Here is a 19,662-nt window from a genome sequence, read left to right as displayed (position 1 = left end):
TGGAGCTGTTTTTTAACTAGTTCTGCTCTTACCTCACAGAACAATGTTTTTAATGAAAGTATGGATACATGTTCCTCAGGAACCCGCAAACAGGTGTGGGGTTTTCCAAGGCTCAATTTTAGATCCCATTCTTTTTCATCTTTACATGCTGCCTTTTGTTTTGTATAGGTTGGGAAATGACCAAATTTCAATGTCAAATCAACGTCACAACTTGACATTGAATAAACGTTGTCAAAAAGCGTGTTGTTTCAACGTTGTATTTGTGTTGTACAATATTGGTTGGGAAATGACCAAATTTGTGTATAGAGGCCCATTTCCAGCAACTATCACTCCAGTGTTCTAATGGTACAATGTGTTTGCTCATTGGCTCAGAAGGCTAATTGATGATTAGAAAACCCTTGTGCAATCATGTTCACACATCTGAAAACAGTTTAGCTCGTTACAGAAGCTACAAAACGGACCTTCCTTTGAGCAGATTGAGTTTCTGGAGCATCACATTTGTGGGGTCAATTAAACGCTCAAAATGGCCAGAAAAAGAGAACTTTCATCTGAAACTCGACAGTCTATTCTTGTTCTTAGAAATGAAGGCTAGTCCAAAAAATTGTTTGGGTGACCCCAAACTTTTGAACGGTAGTGTATATATAAACAATATATGTTTTTCTCTCTTAAGAACTAGCATCCTCTGTAGTGGACCTTTGGCCTTTTTTTGCGAATTTGGATAGATGGAAGTAACTGATTAAAAATTTTTTTGAAAAGCAAATGTCCACTTCTGGTTCTCAGGAGGATATATTTCAACTTTTTTTTTTACCTATTTGTACCCGTTTTTATGTTAGGATGTGCAGAAGCTCCAAAAACTTGAAATCAAACCATGGAGGCATGGCGGAGATATTTATAAAACAATCTTGCCTTCCTTCATACTTCCTCCAAACCAGTTGTCCGGAATGTGCCCAATTTGTGGCGTTTGTCCCAAATGTGACGTCAGCGGATTTCTCCATATAAAACAGAGATTTACCCGAAGAGCTATAGTCAATAAAGACAAGTCACAGGCCGGCAATGTCCCCCTGCCGCACTTTGTCCACCCCTGCACTACAGCTGGGCTGCAGGTGACGTCACATCTGGAAACCACGTGTTCAGACTCAAGCACAGACAAGAGTATTCCTAGTCAATGAGTGAACATGCTGCATACATGCAATTTTTCTCCCCTGTGAAAATTGTTCCAATAGGGTTTTTGGTAGGGATGTCCGATAATGGCTTTTCGCCGATATCCGATATTCCGATATTGTCCAACTCTTAATTACCGATACCGATATCAATCGATACCGATATATACAGTCGTGGAATTAACACATTATTATGCCTAATTTGGACAACCAGGTATGGTGAAGATAAGGTCCTTTTTTAAAAAAATTATAAAATAAGATAAATAAATCAAAAACCTTTTCTTGAATAAAAAAGAAAGTAAAACAATATAAAAACAGTTACATAGAAACTAGTAATGAATGAAAATGAGTAAAATTAACTGTTAAAGGTTAGTACTATTAGTGGAGCAGCAGCACGCACAATCATGTGTGCTTACGGACTGTATCCCTTGCAGACTGTAATGATATATATTGATATATAATGTAGGAACCAGAATATTAATAACAGAAAGAAACAGCCCCTTTGTGGGAATGAGTGTAAATGGGGGAGGGAGGTTTTTTGGATTTGTGCACTAATTGTAAGTGTATCTTGTGTTTTTTATGTTGATTTAATAAAAAAAAATTTAAAAAAATTTTTTTAAAAACCCGATACCGGCCGATAAAGCATTTATCGGCCGATAATATCGTCCCGCCGATATTATCGGACATCTCTAGTTTTTGGTAAAAGTTATTTCAAAGTTCCTAAGATGGTCCATTATAAAAAGGAAGAAAGTTGTTAAAACAACCTAAAAACACAAATAAATTAGCTGCCTGTAACTCTGGTCAACAACACCATCGAGTTTGCAGTGACCACTTTGTCAATATCTCTATGAACTTAAAACTGTAAAAACTTTATTTTTACATATGAACAGTTTTCTTTAGGACATTTCCACATGGAATGGATGTGTGCGTTGCATAGTGTGTATGCTGCATTGTTCAGCACCCTCGCTAAATAGTAGTAATACACCCTATTAATAAATCTCTCGTAGGCTGCATATCCCATAGCAACAACAAACTGTACATTGATATCGCTTAATATTGTTGGAATCTAACCATTGCTCAACAGGGAAGTAGCTAAACATTGAGACTAAACTTCACACCATTAAAGGCCTACTGATAGCCACTACTAGCGACCACGCAGTCTGATAGTTTATACATCAATGATGAAATCTTAACATTGCAACACATGCCAAAACTTATAAAGTGACATTTTAAATTTCCCGGGAAACTTCCGCTTGAAAACATCTTTGTATGATGACGTTTGCGCGTGACGTCAATGGTTGAAGCGGAAGTATTGGGACACATTGTATCTCAATACAAAAAGCTCTGTTTTCATCGCAAAATTCCACAGTATTCTGGACATCTGTGTTGGTGAATCTTTTGCAATTTGTTTAATGAACAATGAAGACTGCAAAGAAGAAAGCTGTAGGTGGGATCGGTGTATTAGCGGCTGGCTACAGCAACACAACCAGGAGGACTTTGAGTTGGATGGCAGACGCGCTATCCGACGGTAGCCGCCGACCGCATCGATGATCGGGTGAAGTCCTTCGTCGCGCCGTCGATCGCTGGAACGCAGGTGAGCACGGGTGTTGATGAGCAGATGAGGGCTGGCGTAGGTGGAGCGCTAATGTTTTTATCATAGCTCTGACGAGGTCCCGTAGCTAAGTTAGCTTCAATGGCGTCGTTAGCAACAGCATTGCTAGGCTTCGACAGGCGGCACAGCATTAACCGTGTAGTTACAGGTCCAGGGTTTGGTTCGGTGTCTCCTGATAGTAGTATTGTTGATCTTTTGTCTATCCTTCCAGTCAGGGGCTTGTTTCTTTTGTTTCTATCTGCATTTAAGCACGATGCTATCACGTTAGCTCCGTAGCTAAAGTGCTTCACCGATGTATTGTCGTGGAGATAAAAGTCACTGTGAATGTCCATTTCGCGTTCTCGACTCTCATTTTCAAGAGGATATGGCATCCGAGGTGGTTTAAAATACAAATCCGTGATCCACAATAGAAAAAGGAGAAAGTGTGGAATCCAATGATCCCTTTTACCTAAGTTACGTTTAGAGCGAAAAAAAGATACGTCCTGCACTGCACTCTAGTCCTTCACTGTCACGTTCCTCATCTACGAATCTTTCATCCTGGCTCAAATTAATGGGGTAATCGTCGCTTTTTCGGTCCGAATCGCTCTCGCTGCTGGTGTAAACAATGGGGAAATGTGAGGAGCCTTTCAACCTGCGACGTCACGCTACTTCCGGTACAGGCAAGGCTTTTTTTATCAGCGACCAAAAGTTGCGAACTTTATCGTCGATGTTCTCTACTAAATCCTTTCAGCAAAAATATGGCAATATCGCGAAATGATCAAGTATGACCCAGAATGGATCTGCTATCCCCGTTTAAATAAAAAAAAATCATTTCAGTAGGCCTTTAACACAACTGCAGGCACCAATTTATAAAGGACAGCAGAAATATTTTAACCTGAAAAAAACATGTTGTTTCAACATTGTATTTGTGTTGTAGAATATTGGTTGGGAAATGATCAAATTGCAATGTTAAATTAACGTCACAACCTGACATTGAATAAATGTTGTCAAAAAGCATGTTGTTTCAATGTTGTATTTGTGTTGTAGAATATTGGTTGGGAAATGATCAAATTTCAATGTAAAATCAATGTCACAACTTGACATTGGATAAACGTCAAAAAGCAAGTTGTTTCAACGTTGTATTTGTGTTGTAGAATTTTTGTTGGGAAATGACCAAATTTCAATGGTCAAATCAACGTCACTACCTGACATTGAATAAACGTCGTCAAAAAGCATGTTGTTTCAATGTTGCATTTGTGTTGTAAAATATTGGTGGTGAAATGATAGAATTTCAATGTTAAATCAATGTCACAACTTGATATTGAATAAACGTTGTCAAAAAGCAAGCTGTTTCAACGTTGCATTTGTGTCTTCACCATAAAAGTGGGTGACATTGTTATCACCAGGAAAGATGAGGTCACCTACCTAGGTTCCATTCTAGAGGCTAACCTTTCCTGTGATAAAATGGCAACCAAGGTAATCAAAAAGGTTAACCAACGAGCGAGATTTCTCTACAGAATATCCTCTCTGGTCAACAAAAGCACCTTGAGGATTCTGGCGGGAACTCTCGTTCAACCCTTTTTCCATTACGCATGCACCTCCTGGTACCCTAGCACCTCCAAAACCCTCAAATCTAAACTCCAAACATCTCAGAACAAGCTAGTCAGGTTACTTCTAGACCTCCACCCCAGATCCCACCTCACTCCTACCCACTTCTCTAAAGTGGGCTGGCTCAAGGTGGAGGACAGAGTTAAACAACTTGCACTGAGCCTAGTCTATAAAATCCGCTACACCTCCCTGATACCGAAGTACATGTCAAACTACTTCCTTAACGTAAATGACCGCCATAACCACAACACCAGGGGGAGCTCCACTAACCACGTTAAACCCAGATTCCGAACTAACAAAGGTCTTAACTCATTCTCTTTCTATGCCACATCAATGTGGAATGCGCTCCCAACAGGTATAAAAGAAAGGGCATCTCTATCCTCCTTCAAAACCGCAATAAAAGTTCACCTCCAGGCAGTTACAACCCTAAACTAACACCCTCCCCGGATTGCTAACAATCAAATGTAAACAATCAAATGCAGATACTTTTTCTTATGCCTTCTGATCTCTCTCTCTCTCTCTCTCTCTCTCTCTCTCTCTCTCTCTCTCTCTATGTCCACTACTTGATGTCCAAATCCTACCCCCCCCCCCTCCACACCCCTGATTGTAAATAATGTAAATAATTCATTGTGATTATCTTGTGTGATGACTGTATTATGATGATAGTATATATGATAGTATATATCTGTATCATGAATCAATTTAAGTGGAACCCGACTTAAACAAGTTGAAAAACTTATTCGGGTGTTACCATTTAGTGGTCAATTGTACGGAATATGTACTTCACTGTGCAACCTACTAATAAAAGTCTCAATCAATCAATCAATGTTGTAGAATATTGGTTAGGAAATGACCAAATTTCAATGTTAAATCAACGCCTCAACCTGAAATTGAATAAACGTTTAGGGCACGTCCTTGGAACACATTGCATTGGTTCCCACAGTTACGCTGATTATACACAGTTGTACATTACTCCGTCTCCTGAGTAACTGCATTTTAGACATCAGGTCATGAAAGCAAGTGAATTTCCTACAGCTCCACCAGTACAAAACAGTGGTTTTAGTTATAGGTCCTGAAGGCCAGAAAGAGAAACTTTTGCCAAATTTACAATATTTCAAACAAAAATAACCATAAAAAATCTGGGCATCATCTTTGAATCTGAGCTGACTTTTATCCCGAATATAAAAAATAATACACTCATTCCACTCTTTGTTATTTAGAATGTTTATTATGAAAACAATGTTTATTTTTATGTTTATGGTTTCTATAAAACAGTCAAATAAACAACGCAGAGCATATGCATAGCTGGCAACATTTGGTGTTTGCAATTCAGTAGATCTTTTCTTTGTTATTTTCATAGCAGCTTGGATTGTAAACTTAATAAAACACATTCACACGACATATGATTTATTTCATGATGCCGATTGACAAACTTGAGTATTTCATATCCTCACAAAAACGTCACAATCTGGGAGATTTTTATGGATGTTGGTAAGCAAGTGCATTTTCTGTAAGTTTTTTGCAGAATCCGGAGGAGTTGGTAGCTATGCATATGCAATCTGAAAAACAGATTGATGTTCTTTCTTCTTTCGAATAAAGAGGACATCAAGATAGTGCAAAACATATTTAAACTGACCAATCTATAAACTTAAAATAGTGCGATAGAGGTGAAATACTGTCATTTGTGGCGTTTTTCATCAAACACTGACAATTATAATGTTCCTTCAATGCACCATCTGCTCCAAACAAGTTAAAGGCCTGCTGAAATGATTTTTTTACATTTAAACGGGGATAGCAGATCCCTTCTATGTGTAATACTTGATCATTTCGCGATATTGCCATATTTTTGCTGAAAGGATTTAGTAGAGAACAACGACAATAAAGTTCGCAACTTTTGGTCGCTGATAAAAAAAAGCCTTGCCTATACCGGAAGTAGCGTGACGTCACAGGAGCTAGTATTCCTCACAATTCCCCGTTGTTTACAATGGAGCGAGAGAGATTCGGACCGAGAAAGCGACGATTACCCCATTAATTTGAGCGCGGATGAAAGATTCGTGGATGAGGAACGTTAGAGTGAAGAACTAGAGAGGCAGTGCATGGTGTACCTTTTTTCGCTCTGACCGTAACTTAGGTACAATCTGGCTCATTGGATTCCACACACTCTCCTTTTTCTATTGTGGATCACGGATTTGTATTTTAAACCACCTCGGATACTATATCCTCTTGAAAATGAGAGTCGAGAACACGAAATGGACATTTAAAGTGACTTTTATCTCCACGACAATACATCAGCGAAGCTCTTTAGCTACTGAGCTAACGTGATAGCATCTGGCTCAAATGCAGATAGAAACAAAATAAATAAATCCCTAACTGGAAGGATAGCCAGAAGATCAACAATACTATTAAACCGTGTACATGTAACTACACGGTTAATAATTCTCAGCCTGGCAAAGCTTAACAATGCTGTTGCTAACGACGCCGAAGCTAACTTAGCAACTTAGCAACCGGACCTCACAGAGCTATGATAAAAACATTAGCGCTCCACCTACACCAGCCAGCCCTCATCTGCTCATCAACACCCGTGCTCACCTGCGTTCCAGCGATCGACGGCGCGATGAAGGACTTCACCCGATCACAGATGCGGTTGGCGGCTAGCATCGGCTAGGCGTCTGCTATCCAAGTAAGTACTCCGTGTTGTGTTGCTATAGCCAGCCGCTAATACACCGATCCCACCTACAACTTTCTTCTTTGCAATCTCCATTGTTCATTAAACAAATTGCAAAAGATTCACCAACACAGATGTCCAGAATACTGTGGAATTGTTCGATGAAAACAGAGCAGTTTGTATGGTGACACATTGGGTACGAATACTTCCGTTGCCGTCGTGACGTCACGCGCATACGTCATCATACATAGACGTTTCCAACCGGAAGTTCAGCGGGAAATTTAAAATGTCACTTTATAAGCTAACCCGGCCGTATTGGCATGTGTTGCAATGTTAAGAATTCATCATTGATATATAAACTATCAGACTGTGTGGTCGGTAGTAGGCCTTTAAGGGTAAGTGCAGATTATGAGCACTAAATGCATCAGCACCCTGACTTATTCAATGGCAATTCATTGGCAAAATTAGAAGCAAAGAAGGTGAAATACACATCCAAAATGGTAGATGATATAAATAATAACATATCAAAAGAGACCAACAACTTGAGTGAGGGCTGCCAGCTTTGAACTGATGAAGGACGATTGTCCAGCTGATAAATACAGCAAACACCGATGATCGAGTGCAAAACCACAACACATAAAAGAAAGCTATTACGGAATGCAGTTGCGTTCAAAGTGTCTACAAACAAGTTATGTGGAACTGCAACCTTCTGAACAATTCTAAATACAGACAATGATCCAGATTACCGCCGAAATCTAATCACTTGTTCCTTATCCCATTTCTAAATTTTCCTTAAAGTTGAATGAAAACCCAGCCACATGGCACTTCTCATTTGTACCGGGAAGTCAGAATTTTAACTGGAATGCCCCTCAAAGTCGGGTTTCCGACACGGAAAGTCGGAGCATTCCCACCACAACTATTTTCCCTCTATTCAGGATAGAGGGAAAGGTGAATGCAGCCATGTAAAGAGACATCCTGAATGAAAACCAATGCTTCCTATCCAACCTGTTGGAGCTTGAGAGGTGCTGCAAAGAGGAATGGGCAAAACTGCCCAAAAGTAGGCATTCCAAGCTTGTGGTATCGTATTCAAAAAGACTTGAGGCTGGAATTGTTACCAAAGGTGCATCAACAAAGTATTGAACAAAGGCAGTGAATACTTACGTACAAGTGATTGTTTTGTTTTTGTTTTTTATCATTTTACAACTTTTTACATTGTCATTATGGAAAATTGTCTGTAGAATTTTGATAGTATTCCATTTTGGAATAAGGCTGTAAAACAAAAGATGAAAAAAAGTGAAGCGTTGTGAATACTTTCCGGATGCACTGTATATCCAAACATGGTCATGTATATAATCTTGGCTTAACACATTGCTTCCTGTTTGTTATAGCTACTCATCTAGTTCAAATCTATCCCCCAAATGCCTTCCGAATGTGTTGATTGTGATTAACTGTGTCCAAGGCTTTTGTCATGTAATAAGATTGTACGGAAAGGGGACTGGAAGGTAGCAGAAATATAAATTAGGTGCTTGTAACATACACTACCGTTCAAAAGTTTGGGGTCACATTGAAATGTACTTATTTTTGAAGGAAAAGCACTGTACTTTTCAATGAAGATAACTTTAAACTAGTCTTAACTTGAAAGAAATACACTCTATACATTGCTAATGTGGTAAATGACTATTCTAGCTGCAAATGTGAAGTGAAGTGAATTACATTTATATAGCGCTTTTTCTCAAGTGACTCAAAGCGCTTTACATTGTGAAACCCAATATCTAAGTTACATTTAAACCAGTGTGGGTGGCACTGGGAGCAGGTGGGTAAAGTGTCTTGCCCAAGGACACAACGGCAGTGACTAGGATGGCGGAAGTCTGCTTTTTGGTGCAATATCTACATAGGTGTATAGAGGCCCATTTCCAGCAACTATCACTCCAGTGTTCTAATGGTACAATGTGTTTGCTCATTGGCTCAGAAAGCTAATTGATGAGTAGAAAACCCTTGTGCAATCATGTTCACACATCTGAAAACCGTTTAGCTCGTTACAGAAGCTACAAAACTGACCTTCCTTTGAGCAGATTGAGTTTCTGGAGCATCACATTTGTGCGGTCAATTAAACGCTCAAAATGGGCAGAAAAAGAGAACTTTCATCTGAAACTCGACAGTCTATTCTTGTTCTTAGAAATGAAGGCTATTCCACAAAATTGTTTGGGTGACCCCAAACTTTTGAACGGTAGTGCAGCTTTGACAAACTTGAAGAAAGCTTAATTAACTTCTGATGCAATGTTAGAGCCTGGTATTCCTCCGAGCACACAGAGAATCCTTAAGCAGCACAAACGAACAGAAAGTCTTAATGACATCCGCCAGCGAGTCCGCGAGAGCCACTTTGCTATTTCATCTCCATATATACAGTTAAAAAATGAGCCTTCACTGGCTTAGATTGACATGGCAGTTGTCCGATACTGTACAAAACACCAGGGACCATCATACAAATTAGTTTTTGATGTCCTTCCCTTATTCCCCTGTGGTGGCAAGGAAAAAATTAAATATTAATACGAGACAAGCAAGCAATAAATCTGATTTGTAAGTCTCTAATGACTAGAGCGCACTGAATTAATTTGCAGCATCTGAGGCAAAAAAGAAAAGAAAAAAAAGCTTGTTAGCGTTGCTCGAACCTCTTTTATGTGGCAGGGTTTACAGTACGAGACTGACTGGTAGAAAGAGAGATTGCTGCGTACACTTCAGTTGACAAAAAGGGTAAAGTAAGGAGGGGCGGAAAAAGCATCCCCTTAAAGTCAGTGGAGTGGAGAGTTCCTGAGCACTGAGTCATTTTGCTCCTCAGGGAGACGGGTGGTACTTCCGAGCGAGGCAGGGACAAGGACATACCCTTTCTTTCCAAATACAATGCGAAAAAAAAACTCATGGGTAACATCAATCAAGTGTTCGCAATAATGCTGATATGGTGACGTGCATTACGTAATAGCGCCGCCCCTCCCTCTCTCTCTTCTCCCTCGCTCACCCATCCTCATATTAATGACACAGCATCGGAGGCACCGCCAGTTCCCCTGCACTCTCTTATCCTGCAGGTTGCACCCCCTCTCTACTGCACACATTCTCATCAGCCCAGCTGGACTGCACACATTTTTTCAAGTTTCAAGGCTACTTTTTTTTTTTTTCCAGACAAAAATGAGGACCATTCTAGTGTGTGCCACTCTTGTACTCGCAGCCACTTGCCATGCAGCGGACTTCCCCGGTACTTCATACCAGAGATGGGATGCAAGAGGACCCCACACTCTGGGGGCAGACTCCGGCACCCCAGCCGCCTGTGCCATAAAACTAAGACCGTCAGGCCAATGCGGGGGCTCCGGGACGGGAGCAGAGGAAGGGGGAGAGGAGTGCCCCTACCAGGTAACCCTACCCCCTCTCACCATCCAGCTGCCCAAGCAGTTCAGGTTGCTGGAGAAAACGATGAAGGAGCTGCAGAGCCTGAGGGAGGTGGTGAACAAGCTGAAGAGCAGCTGCCAGGAGTGCCGCGGAGCAAGGGGAAGCGGCGTCTACGGACATCAGCAAGCGGACCAGGGACAGACAGGGGCTGATGTGGCGGGCCTGGAAGCGCAAAATGGGTCCAGCCAAGATGAGAGGGACAATGTGATGGTGTCAGGAGCTACTGTGGAGGGACATGGAGCTAATTTTGGGAAAATGACACCTAGACCAAGCAGCATGCAGGAGATGCAGGTATGAATACTATGATCTTAAAATGCATGTCAATAATAATACTAAAAATCTATATGTGAATGTGTTCCTCGAGGAAAAAGTATATGTCAGGTGAATGCAATTAGCTGGAAAGTATACTGGACATTAGCCCACACACCAGTGAACTCCCAGCAGGGAACGTCCCTGGTTCTGTACACAGTATTGGGAATGCTCATTAGCTACCATCCAAATGACGGTAATTTGTTGAAACTCACGTCCACTTTGGCAGACATCCAATCATCCCACTGCCTCTCTCGTTGTCTAATCCCAAAAATTCAACAACAACATGCGTGTGGCGGCTAACCCCCCCCCCGATGCCGCCTTACAGGTGAAACTTAACAGGATGTCTGTGAGCCTGCGTAACGCCAAGAACCAGATCACCTCCCTGCAAGGTCGCATGGAGGGCCTAAACCTCCTCAACATAGACAACGTCCAGGCCATGGTGGACAGACGTGTGGAGAACATCAGCGGAGTGGTCAACAAGCTGAGCTCCACCTGCACCTCACAGTGTGCGGTGCAGAACACGCCACAGTGTAAGTCTCCGCACACTCTACTGCAAACCTGGGCAAAGTACGGCTCGCGGTCCACATGCGGCCCGTTAAGATTTTCAATCCGGCCCGCCGGACGTTCTACATAATTTTTTTAGACCTTTAACATCAAAACTGTAGCTGCCATTATGATGTGCAGTATGACCGTAAGTCTTCAACTATAAAAAGTATTTCTAACGGTCGAAATCTGCGCTTTTCGGTGTTATACGAGTTATTACAGTCATCTACGTCACAGCAGCGCAGACCAGGAACAAACCAGAGTGGGCAGGGTTTGTTTTCAGAGCAGCTGTCAGAAACAGATGCGGAAGCACATTTTTACGTGATAATATATCATATTGTAGGTGTTTATTACACTTTGCATTCATATTTTGCTGTTGTTTTTTTTTACATATTTGTTGTATTTTGCTTGATTGTAAAAGATACACAACTATCGAGGAGCTGGTCTGAGAAGTAAAAGAGGAGCGACGTTCATATGTTGTTAATATTCAATGTTTTATTGTTCATAGTTAATATTGTAAATCCCACTTTCTTTATTTCAATGTACATATTGGGTGTCCAATTCAGTAAAAAAATTTAAAATTCCATTCCATTTTTTTGAGGTGGTCTGTCATAACGTTTTTAAAACTATATCGGACATTGTAACTTTTGGTATTAGTGTTCCTGAAAAAAAAGGGACCCAAACACACATACTGTACAGCAGATGTTTAAAGCTAAATGTGCCTATATAATTTATACAAACATACACCTTGGCCACCCAGACACATTTTTTTCTCTCAGTGTGGCCCCCGAGTCAAAATATTTGCTGTATCTTCTATTACCTTGTGTTAATGACCATGCCTAGACAGCCCAAAGTGGCTGCAAGACGTGAGGTGTGCACAGGGGTAGTTTTCCTGGCAAAAATGTGTCCAATAATGGGAAAGTGGCCAATTTTAATCTTGAGAAACATCAACAAAGACGTGGTGCTCACCTTCACCTAATAACGCCTTTATGGTGAAATTAAATATTGCAGTTAACCTTGTGCTTTGCAGTGACGTACTACTCATTTAATTTTGAATTAAATTACTGACATTTTAATAAATAAACAGTTTCCATGTCTAATTATTGATTTTTATTACATAATACTACTGCAAAACAATACTAAATGTTGTATTTTTATGATTGCTATACACTACCGTTCAAAAGTTTGGGGTCACCCAAACAATTTTGTGGAATAGCCTTCATTTCTAAGAACAAGAATAGACCGTCGAGTTTCAGATGAAAGTTCTCTTTTTCTGGCCATTTTGAGCGTTTAATTGACCCCACAAATGTGACGCTCCAGAAACTCAATCTGCTCAAAGGAAGGTCAGTTTTGTAGCTTCTGTAACGAGCTAAACTGTTTTCAGATGTGTGAACATGATTGCACAAGGGTTTTCTAATCATCAATTAGCCTTCTGAGCCAATGAGCAAACACATTGTACCATTAGAACACTGGAGTGATAGTTGCTGGAAATGGGCCTCTATACACCTATGTAGATATTCCACCAAAAAGCAGACATTTGCAGCTAGAATAGTCATTTACCACATTAGCAATGTATAGAGTGTATTTCTTTCAAGTTAAGACTAGTTTAAAGTTATCTTCATTGAAAAGTACAGTGCTTTTCCTTCAAAAATAAGGACATTTCAATGTGACCCCAAACTTTTGAACGGTAGTGTATATGAATTAAAATGAGTAATAATACTAATACTATTAAGACTGAACAGAATGTACCATGACATATTTGAGGGTACTTTCGCAAATGGTTATTTTTTAAATGTTGTGCAAATAATGCTGTCATTGATAAAATATTCCACCTCCGTCATATCCGCAATGGACTTGTGTGTTTTACATAACAGGGCTACTTTTTTCTGAAACGTGAAACTTGGACAAAATAAATTGACCAAAAATGAATTTCCACTGCAGACGACGCAGCTTCTCGGGAGGACATGTCGTAGTTTTACACTTGACTTTTGCATAAAATGTCAAATGTACTTTAGAAAAAAAGTCTCCTTCTCTTTCTTAAAGGCCGCTCTTGTGTAATTGAGTGAATAGTTTCAGGTTGTGGTCATCATCACTGCACTCGAGTGAAGAAATATGTACAATTGACCTCTTACGTAAGACCACGTACGTGCCCTGACATTCCACTATTTGCCTTATGCACTCCAAAAATGGGGAGAGGGAGAAGGAAGGGCAGATACTTGGCATAGGAAGGAATGAGGGGAGGACTATAAAAGATAGAACAAGAGCATATTTTGAGTGGATTGTATTTGCACGGGTGAAAGAGAATGTGATGCTATATTAGGGTGTTTTTTGTGTGCGAGCTTATTTCTAAGTAGATTAGTCCGGCGTGTGGTGTGAAGGGAATCCCGGCATTCATCTTGCCTTTTTCTCCTTCAAAAAAACCCCACTTCAACGCCTTTCTCAAATGTTTATCCCGACAGCGAGCGTCCTTCATCATTCATTCATTTTCTTGTCTCTGAAATGCTCCTTTTTCCTCTTGGCTTAACTCGCTATTTAATTTCTCTTTCCTGTCTGCCATCTCCTCCGTTTTAGAGGTCAGGCTCTTGAGTGTTCAGTCCTGCATGAAACAACTCATTCTAATTAATCTCCTGCCAACAACACAAGGAGCAAAGTAGGCGGCTTCCCTGACATTAGACATTGGCGGTTGATGGGGGGGGGGGTCAGTAATGTTCGTCTTTGCTCAGCTCCAGAAGCAGCTGATGGTTTTGAGACAAGTGGTGCCGAGCCGTGTCTGACGGGAGTCCAAAGGAAAACAACAAGAAACAGCTGTTGCCATAGAGATTGATGGCAAAAAGGATGATGACATTTTGGTCTCTTCAATCCACCCGCGCTGTTACTCTTTACAGAAATCGTTCCAGATGTCAAATTAACGCAGACACCGCTCGTGCAAATAAACATTCTTGGGGAAACTTTCATGTATTCCCATTTGTCACATAGTGCAAGTGTTTAGAGGAGAAATCTGCAGGGCTCCCCTTACTCAGGAATGAGCCACCAGCTGCCAAACTGCAGCCAGAAATGGATGAATGCACCATTTAAAATGTGAAGAAGCAGCAAAGCACACAAATTCTAAATGACTCGCGTGTGCAAGGACTTAAAAAGCAGGCCCGCTGTCGAACGGCCTTGGAAAAAAAGCCACCGTAGAGCCGAAGCTTTTCAAGTTTCTTCTATCACCTCCAAATCGCAGCGTCTTCATCCAACCACTTTCCCCAGCACTAATCTTCCCTTTCACTCCTGCGCGGATGTACCAGGGCCTTGAGGTGAACTGACAGGATTTAATGTCCATGTTCAGCTACATTAACTCACTTAAACAGAGAAAACTAGTCTGCTTGTCAATAGAATTTACGGAAGAGGAGCGTACTATCTTGGCGGAAACACATTTGTATTCACGAAAGATGCCGATCTTGTGTCGAGGACAGGCTGTCATGTTGCATTCTGGTGCCAGTCACTTATCTACTGGGACTCTGCGATAATTCAAGCGGTAAACTGTCAGTCAGTCATGTGACTCATCATATGACAGCCAAAAAGCCTGGGCAATTTATGTATTCTTCACTGACACAAGATAACGGCCTACTTGGAGTATCAGGATGCACAACGAGAATGCATTTTCTTTCACAAATCCCTACATCAGGGCTTCTTCACAGCCTCCTAAATCTGCAGAAGCGACAAGTCAGACTTAACAGCACAACAAAGTGAATTCAAAAGAGTCTGCACGCTGCCTGCCCCAGTGTCACCAAACTGTAGGACCCATGGGAAGAACCCCTCTAATCCAGTTTCAAACATTTTGACTAGTCTGTTCTTTTCTATTCCAAAGAGTCTCAGGAGTCCTAGGATTCTTTACGCACAGCATGCAGTGCAACCTCGGAGAAGCGAGTGTTGAAAACAATAGGTGGGCAGGTGTGATAGTCAAAATCTTGGACATCTCAGACAGTCCGGATAAGATAAGGCAGGGGTTAACTGCATGCCAATTTAAAGGCATTTCCAGTTGTATTGCACTTCACACGGGGGCTCGTTGTATTAAGTTATGCGGAAAAAGTTGGTGAACCGTTTTGTGTCGGAATACAGCGCCTCGGGATTTAATTCAGCGCTGAAAACTTTCATTATGATTAAAAATCGAATTACTTTTCTTGGGCCTGCCTCAGCCTTGGGGGCCATTTCTATTACGGTCCTCTTGGCGGGGCGGAGAAAATAACAGAGAAGATTGAATATCATCCCGTCACATTCTCCTTACAAATGCCCTCCTCTCAATTCTTTTTTCTGTCTCCTCGGCAGTCATCTTAGCCCCGAGAGACTGTTCTGACTACAATGTGCTGGAGACCAGGAAGAATGGGGTGTACCGTGTGACCCCCGATCCCCGCAACGGGACGTTTGAGGTCTTTTGTGACATGGAGTCTTTCGGAGGGGGCTGGACGGTTATACAGCAGCGGCTTGACGGCTCCGTCAGCTTCAACCGCAGCTGGACGGAATACAAGAAGGGCTTTGGGAACCTCAGGTAAGAAGAGTTATGTCCCCCCTGCTGTCCTTCGTTTACTGTCACACTACTTTCCCCTTGCAACCTGCCCCCCTGTTGTCGTAAAGTAAATTCAGTATGACTAACAGCGAACATCTATATCGGTCTCCTCAAAATTTATCTCCATCCCTTTCTGTCCTTTATCTATCGCTCCCTTTTAGAGGTGAATTCTGGCTGGGCAATGACCACATTCATCTGCTGACAAAGGCCAAAGACATGACACTGCGCATTGAACTGGAGGACTTTGAGGGTGTGCGAGAGTACGCCAAGTATGACCAGTTCTACGTGGCCAATGAGTTCCTGCGATACAGGCTGTCCATCAGCGGATACAGGTGCAGCATTGCTTTCTCTTAAAAACTATTAACCAAAAAACGAGGTGTTATAGGGTAACGCTACATGTATCCGTAATCATTGAACATTTGGTATGGTACAGAGGCTACAGTTTTTATGTTGAGCATTTTGTCCTCGTACTGTACCCAAAATGAACCAACTGTGACTTAGAGCCCGTGGTAACTACCGAACCGTGATAACGGTGCACCGTTGCACCCCAAGGTGATAAGAGGTTTATTTGCTGTTTCAGTGGGACTGCTGGGAACGCCATCAGCTTCAACAAGCACTTCAACCACGACCAAAAGTTCTTCTCCACCCCTGACCGCGACAACGACATGTACCCTTCGGGAAACTGCGGCACCTACTACAGCTCCGGCTGGTGGTTCGACGCCTGCATGTCGGCCAACCTTAACGGCAAGTACTACCACAAAAGGTACAAGGGGGTCCGGAATGGCATCTTCTGGGGGACGTGGCATAACATGTCCACAGAGTACTACCCCACCAACTACAGGCAGGCCTTCAAGACGGTCAAGATGATGATAAGGCCCAAGAATTTTGCTCCGTAAGAGGATGGAAAAGTGGACAGACAGAAGTATAGAACCAGAAACATGCACATGTACTTACCGCCAAACCGTACACAAGCCTGTTAGAACGCAGTCCAAACAAAACCAAAAGCGCTGTGGCGAATATAGCCTTCTAAATGTTGAATTAAAACAACAATAAAGGACAATGGACTGGATCACACAAGCTGTGTAAAGCTAGCCTCCAGCAGGGGCCATCATATTCAACGGGGTGTCACTGTGGATGACTCTTCCACTGGTTCTCGGTCAATATCCTTTTTTTTCAGCTTGAACTCAGCTCAGCGCAAAGAAGTAGTTAAACTAATGAGCTATCATTTACCCCCACCAATAATTAACAACGGCAATTCAGAGCTCCCTTTTTTGGGTGGCAATTGGCAGTGATACCACACTTTTTGAGCAAGAGTGCACAAGTAATAGCCTCCCTCTTGTTGCTGTTTTTTTTTTTTTTATTATACCCATCACCCTATAGAATATGAAGCATTCCTGCATAAAAAGGCATCCCGTTGTGCATTGTTTTTTTTCTATTGGAGTATTGAACTACTGCAACCACTTGTACAATATCGCCTCCCAGTGTCAAACAACTGTATTGCATCATTGTATTCCTTCTTCCACACACTGTGAATGAAGAAGGCAGGAGAGAATTGTTATTTTTTTGCTTCCATTTTAAAAGACGTGTACAGTATTTATTCAAATTTTGTGAGGTTTACCTGTGCAGGAGTCATACAAAAGCAAGTTCTGATAGTAATGAATAATGATGATGTGAATATTTGGGCAATGAAAAAGATTATGCATTGTTGTGGCCATTTGCATCAGCGATGATGAGCGCGTGGAGCTTTTTTGTGTGTGTACAATATCTTTTCTATCAATCATATTCATTTTTCATCCTAAAGGATATGCACTTTTTATATTTAAAAAAATAAAGTTCAATTTAAATGGCAATGTGTGGTTTTTTTTCTTTAAAAAATACATTTTGCATGCATCACATTCCATCTATTAAATGAATTATCCTGTCATAACACTTTGATTAATAATGCAAATGCTGTCTTGGGTCTTGAATTTTTAAAGGGGTGCAACACAAACTAAAAGTTTGCATCTTCACACCTAGTTTTTGCATCATGCACACTATTTGCCCTGAATGAATTAATGCATTATTAAATAAGGTGTATTTATCTATTGAGTAAAATATGTATGTGTCAGATTTTACTTCTAAATGTATTATTTTCATGAACGGAACAGCTTATCAATAATTGCTGAGACTTGGAGAAAGGAGTAGAATTAAATATGAACTGCTTCTTTCTAGTATTGTTCAAAACAAACCAACTTTGAACCAAGTTGGAATCCACTTTTACCTCATCTAGGCCTTGGAAGAGGGGACATGCCGACACGTTTTCCTCTAAAAGTGAAGGATCAGGCGACGTTTTAGCAAGAGTGATGTCCTCCTCCCTCTCAACTTCACTCTCCATCTTTGATGACACAAAGAGACATAGAAATAGTTTTCAACAGCATGTGAGTAAATGCTTCTGCTATCAAATTGATATCTTGATGGGTGAGCGTCAACAGTCTCCCCCGTGCACCCGCAAGCCATTATAAACATTGATGAGGGTGACAATGAAAAGTGTTACCTAATGTACAAAATATTGGAGAAATATTGGAGAAAGACACATTTATCCCAACCCAAAAAATTATACATCTTTTATTTTGAAAGGCCAGCGTCATGTGATTTCCGTGGCGAGAGCATTGACATCTTATAAGTAGACGCAGCATCGAACGCTACTGCCTACTGGCGCTGACATGACGCGGGGCCGCCATCTTGGAGTGGTGATTCGCTCCACTCAGTGCAATTCATTTGGCAGGAGCCATGAACTGTCAGCGCATTTAATTCATTTTACCTCACTGAATACCACTGATTTTCACACGTTTTTTTGTCATACGTGTAGCTATGATAAAGGACACATGTTTTGGCGTGTTTTATTATTCATAGTTTGCTTAACAGTGAGTAATATAATAATCTTATATGTTATAAGTGACCAGACGTCCGAGATCAAAACTGGGAATATAATCCCAGAGAAGGGGGAAAAAAACGGTCAGCTATTTTTAAGTTGAAGAAACAATATGATTAGGTTATATATACATACGTACAGTATATCCTACATAAACAATGTATGAATACATTAGATATCTATATATTTTAGGGACCTATAGACTGTATCTCTGTTGCTGCAGCAGCAGAGAGTTTTTTCTGTCTTGACACTTTGTATTGATTGTTTGTATTACATTCTTCCCTTAAATGATCATGTTTACAGTGATTGTTTTATATGTATTTTTTATGTATGTCGCTTTGGATAAAAGCGACTGCCAAATACTTAAACATAAACGTACACTACTGTTCAAAAGTTTGGGGTCACATTGAAATGTCCTTATTTTTGAAGGAAAAGCACTGTACTTTTCAATGAAGATAACTTTAAACTAGTCTTAACTTTAAAGAAATACACTCTATACATTGCTAATGTGGTAAATGACTATTCTAGCTGCAAATGTCTGGTTTTTGGTGCAATATCTACATAGGTGTATAGAGGCCCATTTCCAGCAACTATCACTCCAGTGTTCTAATGGTACAATGTGTTTGCTCATTGGCTCAGAAGGCTAATTGATGATTAGAAAACCTTTGTGCAATCATGTTCACACATCTGAAAACAGTTTAGCTCGTTACAGAAGCTACAAAACTGACCTTCCTTTGAGCAGATTGAGTTTCTGGAGCATCACATTTGTGGGCTCAATTAAACGCTCAAAATGGCCAGAAAATTGTTTGGGTGACCCCAAACTTTTGAACGGTAGTGTATATAAACACCTGAAAGTCTTTATATCAGATAAAACCACCAATCTGTTTC

At 40.9% G+C, this 19,662-nt stretch overlaps 2 protein-coding genes across 5 annotated transcripts in view; one reads left to right on the top strand and one right to left on the bottom strand.

Moving 5' to 3' along the window:
- ccdc146 (coiled-coil domain containing 146) overlaps window positions 1-19,662 on the bottom strand; it is a 118,687-nt gene that overhangs the window by 96,872 nt on the left and 2,153 nt on the right. For all 4 annotated transcript variants that reach the window (XM_062066575.1, XM_062066576.1, XM_062066574.1 and 1 more), the window contains exon 2: window positions 18,124-18,237. In XM_062066575.1, the coding sequence (XP_061922559.1) occupies window positions 18,124-18,237 (114 nt within the window). The remainder of the gene's footprint in view (window positions 1-18,123; window positions 18,238-19,662) is intronic.
- On the top strand, window positions 10,072-17,707 carry fgl2a (fibrinogen-like 2a). Its single transcript, XM_062066573.1, has 5 exons — window positions 10,072-10,753; window positions 11,100-11,304; window positions 15,626-15,845; window positions 16,025-16,195; window positions 16,444-17,707. Exons 1-5 carry the CDS (start codon window positions 10,205-10,207, stop codon window positions 16,757-16,759), a joined length of 1,461 nt encoding a protein of 486 aa, XP_061922557.1. The 5' UTR covers window positions 10,072-10,204; the 3' UTR covers window positions 16,760-17,707.

The sequence above is a fragment of the Entelurus aequoreus genome, linkage group LG12 (genome assembly GCF_033978785.1).
Source record: "Entelurus aequoreus isolate RoL-2023_Sb linkage group LG12, RoL_Eaeq_v1.1, whole genome shotgun sequence".
Lineage (NCBI taxonomy): Eukaryota > Metazoa > Chordata > Actinopteri > Syngnathiformes > Syngnathidae > Entelurus > Entelurus aequoreus.
This window is presented reverse-complemented; position numbering and strand designations above follow the sequence as displayed.